Source organism: Rhynchophorus ferrugineus, unplaced genomic scaffold, assembly GCF_030347505.1.
Source record: "Rhynchophorus ferrugineus isolate W39M unplaced genomic scaffold, kcgeb_rfMv2 rfM4, whole genome shotgun sequence".
Lineage (NCBI taxonomy): Eukaryota > Metazoa > Arthropoda > Insecta > Coleoptera > Curculionidae > Rhynchophorus > Rhynchophorus ferrugineus.
In genome coordinates, this window is record NW_027472583.1 from 59,630,286 (window position 1) to 59,650,447 (window position 20,162).

At 34.2% G+C, this 20,162-nt stretch overlaps 1 protein-coding gene and 1 long non-coding RNA gene across 3 annotated transcripts in view; one reads left to right on the top strand and one right to left on the bottom strand.

Moving 5' to 3' along the window:
• Nucleotides 1-516: 516 nt before the first annotated feature.
• The window catches only part of LOC143194867 (uncharacterized), a 35,813-nt gene continuing 16,167 nt past the window's right edge, over nucleotides 517-20,162 (bottom strand). The window contains exons 1-8 of one of the 2 annotated variants that reach the window (XM_076401624.1): nucleotides 9,265-9,607; nucleotides 6,367-6,596; nucleotides 6,143-6,319; nucleotides 4,094-4,256; nucleotides 3,859-4,039; nucleotides 3,664-3,800; nucleotides 766-1,197; nucleotides 517-713 (exon numbers count right to left, since the gene is read on the bottom strand). In XM_076401624.1, the coding sequence (XP_076257739.1) occupies nucleotides 537-713; nucleotides 766-1,197; nucleotides 3,664-3,800; nucleotides 3,859-4,039; nucleotides 4,094-4,256; nucleotides 6,143-6,319; nucleotides 6,367-6,596; nucleotides 9,265-9,369 (1,602 nt within the window). In that variant the 5' untranslated portion in view covers nucleotides 9,370-9,607 and the 3' untranslated portion in view covers nucleotides 517-536. Of the gene's footprint in view, nucleotides 714-765; nucleotides 1,198-3,663; nucleotides 3,801-3,858; nucleotides 4,040-4,093; nucleotides 4,257-6,142; nucleotides 6,320-6,366; nucleotides 6,597-9,264; nucleotides 9,608-20,162 lie in introns of those variants that run through there. The other variant, XM_076401623.1, reaches the window with a different exon arrangement.
• LOC143194869 (uncharacterized) lies at nucleotides 16,031-16,852 on the top strand. Its single transcript, XR_013005400.1, has 2 exons — nucleotides 16,031-16,373; nucleotides 16,470-16,852. It is a non-coding gene; the product is annotated as an uncharacterized LOC143194869 (long non-coding RNA).

Here is a 20,162-nt window from a genome sequence, read left to right on the forward strand (position 1 = left end):
GAGAATTGTATGAGGTGTGTATCTGCACTATGTTGAGTGAAGAGAAAGTCTTTCATAAGTGATGAGAATTAGTAATACTAGATTATAAATGATACTTTAGGACCAATTGTGCTTTATGATGAGAAATCGGAGCAATAAGAATTAAATGATTGAAATGTAACTTGTCATTAATTAATAAAATTATTCTTTTTATATTATCTGCAATTTTCAGGCATTTTCGGAAGGAAACAATAATTTTGTATTAAAACGTATTTTATTGATAAAATTACTTTGGTTTTGTTTCAACTCACCTTGAATACAAAGTTTGTGTTTTAGGGTGTTATTAATCTATTCGAAATGTGATCTGTTACTAATAATGTTGCAGTAATGTAACTTCAATGGGATAATGAGTTTTGGGAATAAAGTCCACGTTAAATATAATAAACTATGCATCTAGTCTTCATCTAATATTCTGTAGTAGTAAAAGGTTAATAAAAATGAATGCATGGTAAATATTGAGATAAATAGAAGACTTGCTAAATATGTGATGAGTTTTATTATATTTGGGAGCTACTTGGACAGTAACAGTCGCGATTCTCAATAGCTGCTCGGAAGGGATGTTTTGCACCAGCCTTAATCTCTCCTTTTATTATTTCCTCCACAATTTTTCTGTATTTCTCTTCCTCCTTAATGCCATCAGCCAGTTGACGTTCCAGTTCTTCTTGTTCTCTTTGCTGTAAAAAGTAGGATTAATATCGGTGTGAGAAAATTAAGCAATATTATTACCCTGAGTGTGTTATTGTATTCGATCTGTTTCGTGAGGTCATCACGGTATTTCATCGCCTCCATCTTCTGTAAGCGGTCACTTTCCGCCTGCAATCTCTCGTTAGTCTCAAAAGCCATGCGAAGTAATTCGTTCTCGGCTTCTTTTAGTTTCAACTGCTGTTCGGCTTCCTGTTTTTGGTACTTGATCTGTTCAGCGCGCTCCATGAGTACGTCCATGTGAAGCTTCCGTTTAGCTTCGACGATTTTGCACCGTGCTTCGTTCTGTTTCGCCTCCACCTCCTTCCGGTGGATCTCCAACAGTTCCATCAGTTTCTTTTCCTCTTGTTTCCTTTCGATCTCCAGCTGTTGCAGATGTTTCTTGTACAGTTCCGTTTCTCTTCGGGCTTGAGTGGTAATGTCTTTGATTGCTGCTTTTTCACGTTCGATTTCCAACTACAAAAGGGTTTTAATATATGTTGTAAACTTGGCGTAGTAGTGGGAGTTGTAGATATAATATTCCAGTTCCAGATATAATAGAGGGTTAAAGGAATTGCGGAAAAAAGGCCTGATGAAGGAACAAGCAACAGGTAATATGAAGTAATCGTTGCAGACGAAGAAGTGGAGCTGAGCACATCTGGGCAGTGAGATCAATGGAAAAATATCATTTGTAGTGGGTTCAAGGGCAAAAAATCGCTTTGTGAAGGAAGCATTGGAAAAATACACGTGTAAGATTAAAACGTTATCAATACATCTAGCCAATGGACACTAAGTAATAAAAATGAAATTCCAAGGTCAAGTCAATGGAAGCTTTAATATTATTTAATATCAAAAGAGCAGACCATCCAAAGTGATGATAACAGTCATGAGGGCGAGGATTGTCAAAACAAAGTAGAATGTTTTATTTTCAATGTTCGCAGAAAAAAAAAACAGAAAAAGGAATTATATTTTCATCAAAAGCACATCATTACTCTTGCACATCATTGACTGATCAAGGAATTCACCATGGAAGATAGCAACGTCGATGGAAGTTAATGTTTATATCGGCACGAGTTATGAAATGGTTGAAAACGTAACATAGAGAAGATTAATATGTAGTCTCATGTACCTTTTGATAGTTAACAGGTCAATTGAAGTACCCGGTCCGACACATAGATGGCGCTACTAGAATTAAATCCATATGTTTTTTAGTTAGGAATTTCGCGTGTTGATAAAATATTCCTATTTGAAGGGAAAAATACAGTTGAAGCAAAAACTTGGCTCCCAGGAAAATCAACCATCAAGGATTGGTATGCTAAGTTTAGACGTGGTGAATTCAGCACCGAAGACGGTGAATGCAGTGAACGCCCAAAATAGGTTGTTACCGACGAAAACAATAAAAAAACCCACAAAAAGATTTTGTAATGACCGCTAATCGAAATTGAATGAAATAGCAGACACTATAAAGATATCAACTGAACGTGTACATTATATCATTCACGAATATTTGGGTATGAAAAAGCTCTGTGCAAAGTGGGTGCCACGCGAGTTCACTTTTGAACAAAAACAAGGAACAAAAGAAACAACAAAAACGAGTTGACGATTCGGAGCACATGATGAACCCGCTCCAAAACAGGTTATGTTTACGGCAACAAGCAGGTTATGGCGTCTGTAATTTGTAATGCGCATGGAATAATTTAAAAAACGGTCGTATTTGAAGAAAAAGAAGGTGCTGCTTCATCAAGACAATACACTGTGTCACAAGTCAGTGAAAACGATGGCAAAAATCCATGAATTAGGCTTCGAATTGCTTCCTAATCCACCGTATTCTCTAGATCTGCCCCCAGCGACTATTTCCTGTTCTCAGATCTCAAAATAATGCTCGCTGGGATGAAATTTTCGTCGAATGAAGACGTAATCGCCGAAACCGAGGCCTATTTTGAAGCAAAGGACAAATAGTACTACAAAAATGGCATCGAAAGTTTGAAGGGTCGCTATAATCAGTGTATCAGCCTTGAAGGGAATTATGTTGAATTAAAAAAACTAAAAATATGTGTTTTACTATGTTAGGCCGGGGATTTTTCAATTGACCTGTTACATATATTCCTTTCAATAAAACTGCCAATACACATCATAAATGGTGACGAATATAATGTCAAATGTCAGTTTGTAAGAATGTAAAAATTCTGATGACGATGCTTGGTGCGTCGGAGCATGTAACCGAATGAATCTATAAAATTCGATTTGGATTGGTTCTGGTCGGCCCTGTTGTCAAATGTCTACAGAATTCTTCAAAACGTTAGTGATTATAGTTAGAGGTTATATTATTATGTTTTATGACATAAATTATATATAGTCTATTCAAAGTTATTTTGTACATACGTCATTTAAATTTGTGACGTCAAAACGTCGCAATCTTCCCGCATCAACTCTGAGTTTTAGTTTAGTTCGGCTTTAACATAAAAATTCTAATCTAAACAAAATAATTGAACAAAAATGTTATCAAATATAATTTATCTTAACATTATAGTACATCTAAAAACTACAGTTAATTATATTGTCACAATAGTTTATATACGTGTTCGAATTAATCACAAAGCATTGTGTCTCTTTTTAACTGGAATAAAATGAGAAGGAAAGTACTGTCTGATTCTAAGACGAATTTACAAATTGCGACAGGCAATACATTGAGCATCTTGGTGACGTATGTACAAAAAAACTTTGAATAAACTATAAGTTGGGTTAAATATCTGTTTTATATCAATAAAAAGATCATTCTTATCATGGAAAACAAGAAGATTAACTAGTAGAGGGCATTACAGTTTATTTAGAGCGGCTGTTCCAAAGACGCAAAAGCGATGGTTCCGAAGCCCAAAGTGGTGTTATAATTCCGCCTTTCTCGAATTAAAATTAATTCATAACAAAAAAATACATATTCGATACCTGAGCGAGTGAGTTGAAGGCTTGATCCAAGGCGTTTTCTTCCATTTTTCTCTGGGCTTGAAGTTTTTCCTGTATTGCAATTTGTTCCAGTAGTTCTTTGGCAGTGGCGTCCCTTTTACGCCTTTTCTTGTCTAATTCTGAAAATTTTTCGTTTGTTAACATTGCGAAGTATTCGTTTGAATTGCAAATAGATACCGTTAATTTCCTCTCGTCTGATTTCCTCGCACAATTTCGCCATTTCTATTCGGTCTTCGACGGCGAGCTTGTCCATTTCTTCTTTCAGTAACTCCTTGCCTTTCATTTGTTTATCCCAGACTTGTATCAGCTCTTTTTCTTTGTTTTTCCTTTCCAACATTTCCTGGACTTCTCGTTCTTTCTGTTGAATTATTATAAAATAGCTGATGGTGTTTTTTTTTAGTGAACCGCTTACCTTAGCCTGAATTTCTTTCATATTGAGCTCATGCCACATCATGTCCAGTTCTCGGTCAGCTTGCCTTCGGGCTTCGTTCTCTCTCATCTGTTGAAGCTGAGTGTATTTCGATTCCATGGTGTTCTTTTTGTGAAGCGTCGGTCTCAATTCCTGACATCGATTCCTGTAAAACGTCGGAGACTGAGAAATCAATTATATTCTGTATTTCGATTTGCAATAGAAGAGAATCACAAGAGCTGTAACAATCCCGCGGCCATCAAAAAGTTGATAAGCATGTCCAAGTGCTTGGATTGGACCAGTTGCTGTCTTAGTATTTCAAGCTTTCTAAAGTCCAGAAGGATATGCTTGACGCTCTGTTGTATTTGATATTGATCACATAGTGGAGGGTCTCTTCCTCTTAACAAATGCTCATGAGTTAGTCTGATATGTTCTATTAACAACCGAGCAAGTATGCTCAGTTGGAACCTGCTAAAGTTATTAGTATTAGGAGATTGATGAAAGACCCTCTTGATTTCCCACAACTTGTTATTTTACATAAGGAGATCCCAATTTAGTTGATCCAGTTTTTTTGTATAGAGTCCCTATGTGTATTTTAGCGTCTTCCTTACTAAATAGTACGTTTAGTTTAATTGAATCTTTCTTTTTGCTCACCAGATAGTCAGACGATTCGTTATCGGATATTCCGCTGTCAGAGGGAACCCATAGATAACTTATCCTTACTACCCTCCTCTCCAGTGCTGTATGTAACTCTCTGATAGCTATAACTAGAGGGTGGACCGTCTTTACTGAAATCAGACTATCCAAAGAACTCATTAAGTCCGATATTATAAGTATTGATGAGCCTATTAATAACATATCCAAGGCTGATAGGACCTTGTAAATGGCCCAAAGCTCCACAGAAAAAATATTAATAACAGTAGGAAGCCAAAAGTGTTCCTCCAATAGTCCCGAAGTATATGCGGCACTAACAAAGTCTCCCCGTTTAGAACCATCCGTATAAATGGCGAAATGATTTGGGTAATTCTTCTCAAGTGTCTGGATAGTTAGTACTTTCATGGATAGGTCTATCGATATAATGAAGTACTGCCAGGGTGCTATTGGCGTAGTTCTGTTAGCTGCAGCAGGGGTTGTTGTTTTTAGTCAATTGCAAGTCCTACGAAATACTGATGACGGACTTGTATGCTATTTTATTGTAGTGTTGTTGTCTAAGCTGTTAGAGAAGAAATAGCCGAATTGACTCAGCTTTGAATGAAATTTGAGGGATCTTGCATAGTTCATGAGGAGCCCTCAGTCGGACTAGTGCGGTATTCTTCCAGTATAATGTCAAGGCATCATTCTGGACTGGGCCAAGTCTCCTAATATAGGAGGGAGCTACAGTGATGTAACATTAACTTCCATAATCCAGCTTATTTCTAATTAGTGTCTTATATATGTTACTCAGTGAAATTCCAAGAACACCCCAATAGTGATTAGAAAGAGTCTTCAATAATCGCATATCTGTCAAACATTTTCCCTTTATGTAGTTTATGTGAAAGATCCAATTAAGTTTGTAGTCAAATATCAATCCCAGGAATCTATGTTGCGGTTTATTTATTAAATTCTTACCATCCATCGTCAGTGCAACAAATCGGTGGACAATTTCTTCGTCTGCACAAATGAACATTTACGGAATTTTCGGTATAGAATTTTAGTCAGTTTTGATTGGCCCAATTGGCTATTTTATTCAGGCAATTCTGTAGGAAACGCTGGCTATATTTATGATCTGAATGCTTACGATAAATAATCACATCGTCTGCATAAATCCGAGCATTGATGTGTGGTGGGATAACCTGATTAATCGAGTCTATAGCTACAATGAATAACAATGGGCCGATACAGGAACCCTGTGGAACTCCATTGGTCTGACGGTAAGATGTTAAAAATCTAAGTTTGATTATTATTTAATTTTTAGTTAGTTATTTTTTATTTATTATTTATTTTTTGAATTAGTTTCAATTTTTTTGTTAAAAATATTTTATAGATAAAGATATATTGGAGTAATAGTCTTACCTATATTGCTCGATGCGTTTTTGATTGACAATTTCCAACCTCTCCGCTTCCCTCTTGGCCTTCAACATTTGAGCCCGCTGTTTCAACTGCTCCATCTTGATGTCGCTGCCTTTCTGGGCGTTCTCGATGGTTTCGTAAAAGTACTCACGTTCCTCCTTGCACAACAGCTCCTGTAACCTTCAAGACATTCTTTTTGGACCGACTCAAAAATATGGAGAAATTACTTTTTGCGTCTCTGTTCTACCGTTTCTTCGTAGGCTTTCATCTTTTGTTTGACGCGTTCGTCGATGGCCCGTTGAAGCTGCTTCAGTTCCACGTGTTTCTCGTATTTGATATCGAACGCGGTCTTGATGGAATTGGTTTTCTCTCTCTCCTCTTTCAACTGATCGAAACTATCCTTTCGCTGTTTGTAGTGTAACAGCCTGCTTTGATCCGTATTTGGTTCTCGAGCGATCTAAAGTTTAGAAATAACCATCATGGTGATTATTCTATTTACGGTATACCAGGACTGTGAGTTAATTTTGAGAAATGTCGTGATTTTCTTGGATTTTTTATTTCCTCCGTCAGTTCTAAGATTATGTATATTAATTGAACATTAAAACAATAGAATGGCCGCAATAAAAATATAAATTGACAAAAGATATCTTGTTTTTCTGATATAGAATTCAATTATTCAAATATTAGCAAGCAAATATTAATGACAATAATTATAGAATTTGTTTTTTCTCAATAACGCATTTAATTTAAAAAAAAACACTCAAAATTAGTTCAAGGTCCTTATAAATGGTCTGGTAATCCTATTTTTGGTCTTCATGGTACTGGAAATAATATGTTATTAAGAAAGTACTTAAAGTAAAGAAAGACGGTAAAGAACAACGAAAAAAATTTAAAAAGCATATAGAAAACAACTGAAAGACGAAGTAAATCAAATAGATGATCTCGCCACCCAAGACAAAAGACGAAAAACCGAATTAATGCGAACAAACCCTAATAATAGAAAATAAACTAAATACTTTTAACCCTGAATTGTTTATTTATATATTATATATGTATTATATACTCTTCAGTCTTAGGGAATTTTCAGGATCTGTATCAAATCACGGAATATTCAAAATTGACACTCCTTACTCTCGAAGCTTGTGAAACACTTTTAGAAACCCATAATGATTATGTTCCTGTTCAAATTGTAATAATAATAATAACAAATCTGTTTGTCTGGAGTCTGAATCTGAATCGGCCTGGAGGACCGAACAAGTTCGAATATAAGTATTACTGGATGAAAATCTAGAAACTGCCAATTCGAACCGCTACAACAATGTGGTTTCATTGATTTACTGGTGATGAAAAGTTGCTCTACTACGACAAACCCAAACTCATAGGTTAGTCTAGGAAAGTTATCCATATCGACACCGAAGTAGAATATTCATGGCCATAACATTTTGCTGTGTATATGGTGGGATTAGCGAGATGTAGTGTATTACGAATTCCTAAATCCGAATAAAATTGTTACTGCTCCAGATATCTACCGACATTAAATGAACAGTTTGAATGACGTATTGTGACAAAAATATAGTAATAGCAAGTAATGGACTCAAAATCATACCCCCTCCGCTCATTACTACTTCTTCAGATCGGTGTCGCATACATTGACTATCACATAGTTTTCAAATGCAGAAAAATTGCGAAGATGGAGCGATGATTGAATCATAGTAACAATAAGGTAAGCAATGATGGAAAATATCTTGATTAATATATATTTTATCAATATTTCCCAAGAAATGTCTTTTTAAAATGAAACATTGATCAGAATACATACAAATATCTAACATATAACAAAAGGAGTGAAATTATTGTACAAGAAGGAAATTGTTAACAATTAACATGCAACGTGGGACAAAAGTTTCGCTATCATTTTGTTTGCCTATAACTTTGCTCAGAGAAAAGATGAGTAAGTTTGGTTTCCATAAAAGTTTATTTGGTCTTCACATTTTTGTTTCGTTATGATTGAAAAACTATATCGGCTAAATGGTGACCGCGATTCGCTATACAACCTTCGGCTCTTTTAAGACATTTTTCATGACATCCTGCAACATCTGAGGCTGAATTTCTTCAATTGCGTGACTGATATTGTCTTTAAGGTGTTGAAAAAAATTAGTCTTCGTGGAAAAACGTCATTCAATAATTGAATTTTTGAACGAGCTTTGTGTGCTGTGACCCATCTTGTTGAAACCACATGTCCTCTAGTCCTTGCTCTTCCATTTCAGGCACAAGAAAATTTGAAATCATGTCTTGGTACCATTCAGTAGTAACAGTAACTGCAACACATTGGTCATTTTCAAAAAAATAGGAACCAGTGATGGTTCCAGTACGAATACAACACCATACAGTTGGTTTTAGTGGATGCAATGATGTTTCATGAATTAATTGAGGATTCTGTGTTCCTCAAACTGACTGTTCTGTTTATTGACGTGGCCGTGGACGTGGCTTCATCGCTCCTTATTTATTTAGACGAAAAATCTTCACTTTTACCACACAGCCTTAGGATTACAATATTGTACTCAACTTGCTGATCAGGATCTCTCGGTAGCAATTTATGGACTAATCGAATTTTGTACGGGAACATTTTCAACTCAGTTTTTAAAATTCGCCTTAAATTGCCTGCTCAGGATTAATGTTTCTGGAGACTCCGGCAATAACGATTATTTTCAATAAATATTGTCACTATTTCTGCTCGTTTTTGTGGCGTATATTTATCCACAATAAAATGGACGTCTACACAACATGATGGTTAAAGTGAATCTGTGCTAAACGTCACACAACCAAGATGGCGCTCAACCAAAATGGTAGCGGGACTTTTGCTCCTAGTTTACTTTAAATGTGCTAGTTTAAAACTTCCTGTTTTACATATAAAAAGCATAATTAATAAGCATAAGAAAACGAGAAGTAGAAAAAACAAAGAAGAAACACACCAACTTACTAAACATAAAATATATTTAAAAAATGATAAAGCAACTAAATAAAAATATACTTGTCTTATTTGTAACAAATAAAAGCAATAGAAATCAAACAATATCAATTTTTGACAAGAAGCTTTCGGGTATTTTAAAAATGAATAAACTTACGTGAGAGTAGGATCCTGGCGTTAGTCCTGGACACTGTATGTCCAAAGCCGGGTACTTTTTCGCCTTGGAACGGCATTTGGGAGGTACCAAATCGCCCCCAAACATATCGGTAACGTTCGTCAGCGAATAAAATGTCAGTCACAACAGCTATCAAAACGACACCTGCATATTGAGTAGGAAAAATGGCATTTGTTGGGTCGATAAAAATGGACCCGGAAGCAATTGACGCCGACGACGAGGCTTGAACTTCGAGGGGGACGGTGGAGGTTATTTAGGTTTGAAAACGATTTTTTTTGACGACTTTCGTCCTTGAACTTTTTAATTTTTTCTTAAATACCCAGGCCAAGATTTTTTGTTGACGTAGGTCAGTTAACTTTTAGTCTGCATCAAGTAGAGTAACGACTAGTTTTTTTATTACCCTTATTGGTTTAACAAGCTGTCCAATTGGCAATTGCTTATGATAATTGTTATATACATGTATGACTTGTAATGTTCAAGGTCAAGTTTATTTCGATCAAGAATTTCGATTAATCGTCTATAACTATGATCCAAAATATGGACTAGGTACTAATTCTTAGATTCGCGAGAAAAAATGAGTACCCTAAAAGCAGCAAGAACTTTCAAATAACCAATAACGACTTTGCAATACTTAAGATTGAAAATAGAGCTTACTCCAAAAGAAGCGGATGTCACAACATTAGGTAGGAAAACAGTGTTAGGTGTTGAAAAATGTTTTGTCGATGGTCGCAGAATGGTAAATATGTGGGCAGAGCACTTCTTTAACAGAGCATTTGTCATAGCAGGTAAAATATGGTTAAAACTATTTCTGAAATGACACAAAGATAAATTGTTACTTAAAAAGCCTATAAGAACGTCATTTGCAAGAGCATTTGGTTTTAATACAGAAAACGTTGATAATTTTTGGAGGGGACGTACAACGCGCGGCAAAAGTCCCGCTATCATTTCGATGGCCTATGACTTTGCTCAAAGAAAAGATAAGTAAGTTTGGTTTTCTTAAAAAGTTTATTTGGTCTTTTTTTGTTATGATTGAAAAATTATATCGGCTCATTGGTGACCGTGATTCGCTATGCAACTTTCGGCTCTTTTTAAGTCATTTTTCATGAGTTCATGATCTGAGGCTGAATTTCTTCAATTTCGTGACGAATATTGTCTTTAGGAAGTTGAATCGTTTGGACTTATTCACGAAAACTTTTGATTTTAAAAAACCCCATAAGAAATTGTCTGGTGCTGTTAAATCCGGAGATCTGGCTGGCTATACTAAATCGAAACTTCGCGAAATTAGTCTTCGTGGAAAACGTCATTCAATAATTGAATTGTTGAACGAGCTGTGTGTGTTGTGGCCCCATCTTGCTGAAACCACATGTTCTCTAGTCCTTGCTTTTCCATTTCGGCCACAAGAATCATGTCTTGGTACCGTTTAGCACTAACAGTAACCTTGGTCGGCATGAATACCATATCATACAGTTGTTTTTGGTGGATGCAATGATGTTTCATGAATTAATTGAGGATTCTGTGTTCCCCAAATCCGACTGTTGTGTTTATTGACGAGAGACTGAGAAGATTGTGCTTCATCGCTCGTTATAAATTTAGACGAAAAAAGTAAAATAAATATTGTCACTATTTCTGCTGGTTCTTGTGACGTATATTTATCCATAATAAAAATTGGACGTCTACACAACACAATGGTTCAAGCGAAACTGAGCTGAACGTCACATAAATAAGATGGCGCGCAATCCAAAACGGCAGCGGGACTTTCGCCCCACCCTATAAGAGAAAAATTAAGGCAAAGAACACAAAAAAGTTTAGAAATAACAAAATACTACAATGAAGTGTAGACAGTGGAGGTGGAATTTGATTCAGATACTCATCATGTTATTATGTCTAAATAGGGAATCAGGCCCCTGACTCTGTAGATGCAAAATATATGTTCTGCCAGCAGCTTATTTCAAAAAGCACAAGGGAAGAACTTAAATGACACTTGGATATGTGATTTATGCAAGTAAAATAATGAATTTCTTAGAATAACTAAAGTTATTTGACTTCTTACTAGATAAGCATTATATGAATGTTATTTTCTTAGAAAGAATATACTATAAGTCTACATTTATAGCCCATGTTTGAGTAACTGTTTCATATTTAGTATCTATTTTGGAATTTTGTTTAAACTTCAATTTTGATAATATAGTTTATCAAGAAAAAAATAGAAATGTTACTGTGTTATCTAATAATATGTGACTAATTAATATTATGGCAATAAAATGCTGATTTTTAAGTAGTTTTTTACTTTCGAAACAAAAATAAACTGGTATCCCATTTTGGAAAACAATTTTTTTTAAATCTCTCCAAATAAGTTTTGATGGTTCTTTTAAAATTTTATTTAGATAAATTTTAATAGCAATTTTTTCATAATAATAATCCATTTTGATTATAATATCTAATAATAATGAGTGGATATGCGGTTTTATTAAATATACGTAATTTAGGCGCACATTCTACCAAATGGATTCGAAGAAAAGGTGTACGAAATGGAGGTAAATATATTTACGACATAAAAGTTCGTTCAATTCCCACGTACCTAATCAATCGCGCTTGGTCTATTTCTAGCCTGGTTATTTTGTTTTAGTCTCCTAATAACATATTTCTTCAAAATTTTACGCCCGATGAGTTTTTATACCCTATTGACGTCACAATGGGATATTAACTTCCCAGCTATTTTTCTTTGTGTTCTTTTATATGAAGGTCATTTTTTAGTTAGTTTTTTATTTTTCATTTGCATATTTATTGCATTACTTGCGAGGAGTTTGATTGCAGGAAATTATGAAGACATTTTGGTGCTTTGGATACGATCACATTTATATAGATAATTAGCTGATCCGGCAGACGTTGTTTTATATGTAAGTAATTTCTATAGAATTTCTAGTGTAGAAAAAAAAAACTAAAGTTACTTGAGTATATATTTAATATGAGAGTTGCACTGAGATAGCAAAAATGTTTAACTATTACGCTTGACGCATAAATACTAATAATAGCCGCAAACTGTAGAGGGAGTGAGAGAGTATACCATATTAATCCGACTTATTATAGACAGAAATTAATTTATTAACTACTGTTCTGTTGTACTTGCATTAATACACAAGGCGAGTACGGAATTAATACAAATTAAACTAAAACTAATCTATTTAAGGAAAAGTTAAAAATACACTTATATACTAAACAAGTTCGTGTGGTTTGGTTCTCTTCATTCTTCTGATTTCCTGTGTGTTTTCCAGCAGCTGTACTGCTTCCACGTTGCTGTGGTTTAGCAACCTTATTTCAAGTGTTAATGCGAAATCTTGGATCACTTCCTCATCCATTGGATTTCGACGTCAGCGTGCAGCTCTTCGTTCGTTATGTAGCGATTTGGGTGAGTTGGATTACTAGTTTGTTTGATGTTTTAGTGCAACCCCATATTTGAACACCATATGTCTAAATTGGCTTTATGATTCGCTGATAAACCAATCTCTTTGAACAGATTTGATAATAAAATTAGGCTTCTTTGTTTTATTTTCATAATTGTCGCCCCTAATGTTAACAATAATGGAGTGTGATCAGATGATAGTTCGCACAAGCTCTCGATTTGTACTTGAAATGTAAAAGTTCGGTAGGTCTGGTACTTTATTACTGTCGGTGGGCCAGTATGTAGGTTCACGCCCTGAATGGTACAATTAGTAATATTTATCGCTGCGAGTAATTCGTTTCCTTTTCCAGGTGTTATTAATCGTGATCCCCAGGCTGTGTATTTCCCTCTAATAAAGTCCCTTCTAATAATAAACCTTGGACTGTAAATATAAATCTCTTTATTACTGTTATGTTATTTTATATCTTGGTGAACGGTATATAGCTCCTATATTTATTTCAGCGCCGTGCTTTTCAATATTAACTAGTGTAGCTTGAATTTCTTCTTTTTCATCTCGTCTTGTTGGAAATGCTGTATATTTTGTTTTATTATTAGAGCTGTTCCGCATCGTACATGTTCACTCAAGTACACCCTAGTCTAGTATGCAGCATAACCCCGTATTTGAATGTAATTTTTCTCCAAAGGCTATATCTATGTTATCTCTAATATATATAGTTATATATATAATATATAGTTATCTCTAAAGATGAAGCTGTATTTTAGGGTTAAATGAATTTATGTGTGTACTCCTAATATAACTGTAGATGTATTAGGTTAAACAAAATTCGCCTATACCATGGAATTAATGGATGTATTCATATATATATATATATATATATATATATATATATATATATATATATATATATATATATATATATATATATATATATATATATAATAAAGACATTTATGGATATATGTTGTATTAGATGTGATTAACCTTGAAGAATACTTGGTAAAATAAGTTTAAATAAATTCACGAATATTGAGTATTATTTAATCAATAATACTCCATATTTTTCAATAAAATGCTTAGAGTTAAAAATCCGTAAACTAAAAGGTCTGACTTTTGCCAAGTTGTCATTGGTAACTATATATTTTTAAAATAAGTAGATATCTCATTGTCCTGTTTTAGCTTGGAGTAATCTATTCGTAGTTTTAACATAGATTTTGACTGGTCCTAGATTAATTGTATGAAATTTTCGCCACTTCAATTAGTTAACATCTTAATCATCCTTTATATATTCGTGTGGACTTTGATGATTTGAGAACATTTTCACTAAAAGTGTAAAACTAGTATAGGGCCTCTGTGACAAACGAACCTTCCTAATATGTTACTTTGGAAAAGTTTTGTTTAATTTGGTAAGCATAATCAATATATTTAAATTAAACTAAAAACATAATTGGATTGATGATCCCAATACGTTGTCTGGTTTGTTAAAGAAACCCTTATACTTTATTCAAATCCTAGGATAAAATCTATATCGATTATCTTAGTGAATTAAATATCAATTGAGGATGATTATAAAAATAAAAAAATAAAAAATAATTATTCTTGGGTTATTAAAAACAAAAATTTATCCATTGTTCCAATAAATCATCAAAACAGACTGAAATAAACGGTTAAATATTTTTAAGTCGACGTAACCTCTTAACCCCTTAACTTATCGACGATATAGCCCATTTCCTATTAATAATAAAAACGATTTAACTATGGCTGCTGGTCTATTTTATTCCGTTAGACTGAAACAGTTTATCTATTATACATTCTTTTTATTTTTATATACAATAAAATTGATATAACTGGTTCTGACAGCCTTGGGAAGTAATTTTTTCGTCCAAATTTTGATCTAATTGCAAGAGGGCGTATCTAAAATTAAACAGTGACCAAGAAAATTCCTTATATTAAGTTTTTTCTTGTTTTCATGATTTATATGTATCTGTTTATTGGCAATATAAGGAAAACTAGGTTATTGTCCTTTATTATTTTTTTGAAAAACACTGTTTTAAAAAACTTCATAAGTACTACTAACGCGTCAAATATAACAAAAAGCTTTCGGTCTAAAATGTTAATAACACTCCTAACTAAATATAGATAATATTTTGAAACCATTACATTTTAGAAGATTTAGGTGTCTATTATGATACTATAAATAATTAAGTAATAATTGCAATGTAATTGTAATAATTAAGTAATAAAGTACTAAGTACTATTAACGTGTCAAATTTAATAAGAATTTTCGATCTAAAGTGTTAATGACACTTTCGATAAATATATAATATTTTGAAACGTTTAACGTATTCGGTTGTTTAAACAGTTATTATTTACGTTTGTTTTAGAAGCTGAGATTTCTTACGATTAGAAGAAGAAAAGCTGAACAAATGGTTGAACTATATTCCAAGAAATTATTATTTGTGAACAAAGGTCCTTAGAAAGTAATCATAGTAAATATCATTGAGCTGTCATTGAGGACAACATGGAATCAAAAGCCTTCAAAACCTAAGCAGGATTACGACAAGACGGAAGCACAGCCCTGTTTAAAATATTTACAGATAAAATAATAAAGAAATGTTAAATAGGCAGAACAAGACTGGATACAGGGTATAAAAGTATGAGAAGATAGAAAATTCAATAAGACTTTCTTCTGATGATATAAGAAAATACTCAGTAAAAACTAAAAAAGAATTGTATAAAGTAATTTATAGACCAATCCTAAGCTATTTGGTTGCAAAACTTAAGTATTGTTAAAGAGAGATAAAACTAAGATACGAGCAGGTGAAATGATATGAAATTTCTCAGAAAAGTCAGTGGTCCATCTAAAAGGGATAGACAGAATGAGAAGCAAAGAAATAAGAAAAGATGTAAATATTCAGTTTGTGGTGAGGTTTACAGTGCATGGAGGATGCAAGGCAAGTAAATAGAATATGGGAAGCAATCAGCGAGATGAGGAAAATTAGAGGGCGACCTAAGAAAATGTATTAGAGTATATCAGAATATTTCAGAAGACAGAACAATCCCACACGAAGTAAGATACAGAGAGAATGGAAGGAATTTGTCCATGGTGTTTAGGATGTCAGAGAGATAAATTAGAAACTTTGTTAAATATGTATATAAACTTATATTTATTTCTCAAAACACTTTGGCATTTTATTACTATTATATAGATTTATTGACCGTTTGAGAGACGAAATCGCCGAAAAACGGCCGCATTTGAAGAAAATGAATGTGCTGCTTCACCAAGACAATGCACCGTGTCACAAGTCAGTAAAAACGATGGCAAAAATCCATGAATTGGGCTTCGAATTTCTTCCTCATTTATTATATTCTCCAGATCTGCCCCCCTGCCCCCCAGTGACTATTTCCTATTCTCAGATCTCAAAAGAATGCTCGCTGGGAAGAAATTTTCGTCGAATGAAGAGGTGATCGTCGAAATTGAGGCCTATTTTGAAGCAAAGGACAAGTCGTACTACAAAAATTGTATCGAAAAGCTGGAGGCTCGCTATAATCGGTGTATCACCACTGAAGGGAATTATGTTGAATAAAAAAAAATTCCAAAAAAATGTGTTTTATTATGGTAGGTCGGGGACTTTCAATTGACCTGTTATTGCATCGATCTGAACAAGTGGTAATCAGAAGATGCTATGTCTGGTTAGTAGATTGATGACATTTTTTGAACAAAACGTCGTTCCATTTGTTGAATTGACGTAGGTAGACATGTTCAGTAACAGGTTCATTCGCTTTTAGCAGCTGGAGAAGAGAAGAAGATAAAGAGAAGAAGCAAATAAAGAGAATATGGGAAGTAATGAGGGAGATGAGGAAAATTAGAGGGCGACCTACGAAAATGTATTAAAGTATATCAGAATATTTCAGAAGACAGGAAAAATCCCACACGAAGCAAGAGACAGAGAGAATGGAAGGAATTTATCCATGGTGTTTAGAATGTCAGGGAGATAAATTAGAAACTTTATTAAATATGTTTATAAACTTATATTTATTTCCCAAAATACTGTTTTTATAATATCTGCAATTTTACAGCTTTATAACGATATTTCAGGTCTTCATTCATTCGGCCAGGACATTTTATTGCCACTGCCTGGACTCTATTTTACTTGGGAAGAGAAAAACCTTTATAAGTGCACTATTAGTTCCAAGAAAAGGTGATTCTCAGATGCTGTATAGTTTCAAAGTTGGTGTGACCTACACACCACCTTAAATAGGGCGAACCAAGCTGCTCACAAACAATCCCCCAGAAAGCGACTCTGTATAAGGTGCTAGTCCGTCCAGTCTCTGCCTCTACGGTCTCACAGAGACAACTTGCACTACTCCAAGTATTCAAGTCCAAAAAAATATGCGTTACTCAATGTTTCATTGTTTAGTGGTTCTCCCTAGACGCCTTAAAAATGAAAACAACTTGATCAAATCTTTACCTATCGACAAACCCCGGTAGTTAAACCAGCTACGACAATCCCAATCTTATCCCAGGTTTGATTTGATCCTAGCTGGTTAATCTGGATTAAGAAAAAAATGTTCGCAAGCATTCACTACAGGCAATGAAGCATTCATAAAAATATTCATGAAATATTCACGATTAGTTATTAGTCAAGTTTGTAAAATAAGATCGATCAGTATGACCGAAGATAGTTCGGGTATTTCATAGTATTGTAATGTATTGCAACTGTAAACATAAGTTTAATATAAGTAATTAAGAAACAGTTTAATTTTATTTAAAGAAAGATACCCAGGTACTAATTGATGTCAGTTTCGTGAATCACTGACATCTCTAAGAACAACTTATTTTTGACCCTATTGAACCAGTAATTCAACATGGTCCATCGAGCCGGATAGAAGTAGCAGATATCGTTTAACTGATACACATTGATTGTTAGATACACCACTATATAGTATAAAAGGTGTTATTGATAATATATATTGATTGAATATAAGTAAACAAAAAAAAGATAAAAATTATTGCTGATCCTGATGGCTAGATGAGAGACTCTTCAGCCGATACATTAATAGTCACTCAAGCTATTGATTGATTATCTTGGGTCCATTAAACAAGCGATACACATTAAAGGTAACACTAGGTAAACATTACTAATTAACTAATTACCAATATGAGCTTCATTATTATCCTGGTATCTATCGATTTAATGTTTTTTTTTCCGATACTAATTCATCAAGAATAAGTCGCAAAACCCACAGACCGGTCATTAAGTTAGCCGTGTCTATAATTTCGTTTTAACATCGCAATAGTTTTAGTAAAAATCGATTTGCACCACTAACTTTCAATTGCATGACCTACATATAAGTCTTGGTGCCTAATTACAACTTGTCGAGTTAGAAGAAACAATTTATTGTTGGTAAAAGATCGATATGATTTACTTAAGGACGTGTTTTGGTCTGAAGGTATGAATTTTATGTATTTTTATCAAGTGAGATAAAGAACAAACAATATTTTTGCTATTAATTTTTTTTACTAGATATTTATTAAAAATTAAATAACATAATAAAGTGAAAAAATCAGTGTTAAATAAATGGCGTGCCCTCAGAGCTAAACAAAATTATTTTCGCCAAAATAGGGGTACTAAAGTCTCCTTTTTACCAACGAGGGTATATCTGAACGGGACCAACAGTTTAACGTGGGCTCCGAATCACGGTCCTCGGCATTAAGCCTACCGACTGGCGAGTGACCAACTTAGAAATCATCCCAGAAGACATCCGGTCTCACCCAGCCTGGTTACTGGCGTGACTTGGATTATTTTCCTTGTCGGATTTTGCTCTTTTGCCTAAGGACAATCACAAATGTTAAACAATCACAAACATAAATTTACAGCCATTCGCCACTGTCGCCTTTACCACTGCGCCAATCAAGCCGACTAAAATTATGATAATCCAAATTTTGTTATTATTTTGTACTATAGAAGATAATATAAAGAAGTCTCACACCAAATCGCAAGTTAATAGGTCACTAAAACAAGTATCTTCGAAAATATTTTAAATTTTCTCTTTGTAAATCTCTTGATTTATTTATAAAGCTTTAAAATATGAAGAAAACATAAAAATCTATTTTTTCTAGACTGGAATTACCCCTTAAAGTACGAATGAAGTTGGATGATATTAATGTCAGTTTGGCACTAAAGAGTTTTTAATTTTATAGCTTTTAGTGTATGTGTGACGTTTCTGTTGTATATTTATTAGGTGAGTGCATGTATTCTGATACTTTTTTCGCTTTAACTAGATTTTTTGGTATTTTTTATTTGGTGTAATATATATTAAACGAACAGTTTTTTTTATGATATTTTACAACCTTCTCCGACCTTCTGCGTTAGCCAAACCATAACATGTTAATTGAAAAATCTCCGGCCTAACACATAAGTGGCGCTACTAGAATTAAATTAAGAACGACGAGCTGATGATTCGGAGTAGTGTTTGAAGATGATCAAGCATATTAAACCCGAGTTTTTGTGTCGATATGTGACAATAAATGAAACATTGCACCATCATTTCATTCCGAAGTCCAATTGAGAGTCATCCTAGTGGATTGCACACGATGAACCCGCTCCAAAGCGTGGGAAAACGCAACAGTCGGCTAGCAAGGTTATGGCGTCTGTATTTTGGGATGCGGAAGAAATAATTTTCATTCACTGCCTTGAAAATGGAAAGGCCATTAACAGCGACTATTATATAGCTTTATTGCACCGTTTGAAAGACGAAATCGCCGAAAAACGGCCGCATTTGAAGAAAATGAAGGTGCTGCTTCACCAAGGCAATGCACCGTGTCACAAGACAGTAAAAACGATGACAAAAATCCATGAATTGGGCTTCGAATTTCTTCCTCATTCATTATATTCTCCAGATCTGGAAGGGTTTGTCTCCATCATATTTGAACCACACTCGTAATTTAATCTAAATTATTAGAAAACACTGGTTCTGATCAGGATTTTTATAAATTACAAGAAAAACACAGCAACTCTTTTCTAAATATCTATTTTTTCTAAAAACTATAAATATATACATTTTATTGTATTTTTACATACTATAAATTTATCGGGATATGTTCGAGACAACAATTACTATACACGTATACAGAATGTCTTAGATATGGGTATCAGATTGTCGTATTACGCGACATTAACAGATCCATATCGGTCATCACGTGACTGTGAAGAGCTGATCGAGATTCGGCGTATTGTATGCAGGCCATCAGTGAAAATCCACCTAAGATGCACAAACACCTCCGTAGTCGATACACTCTCCTTTCTTTCTCTCTGTTCAACACCTCGAAGAATGTTATGTACAGAATGGTTCCAGCTGATAATCCCTCGAGGAAAATCGTTATCATCGCCATCGTTGAGGTCTTCAACGAAGCATCAACAGTCACCAGAAGACCCAGGAATATCCCCAGAGGACTCGCCACCGCTAACGCAAGCATTT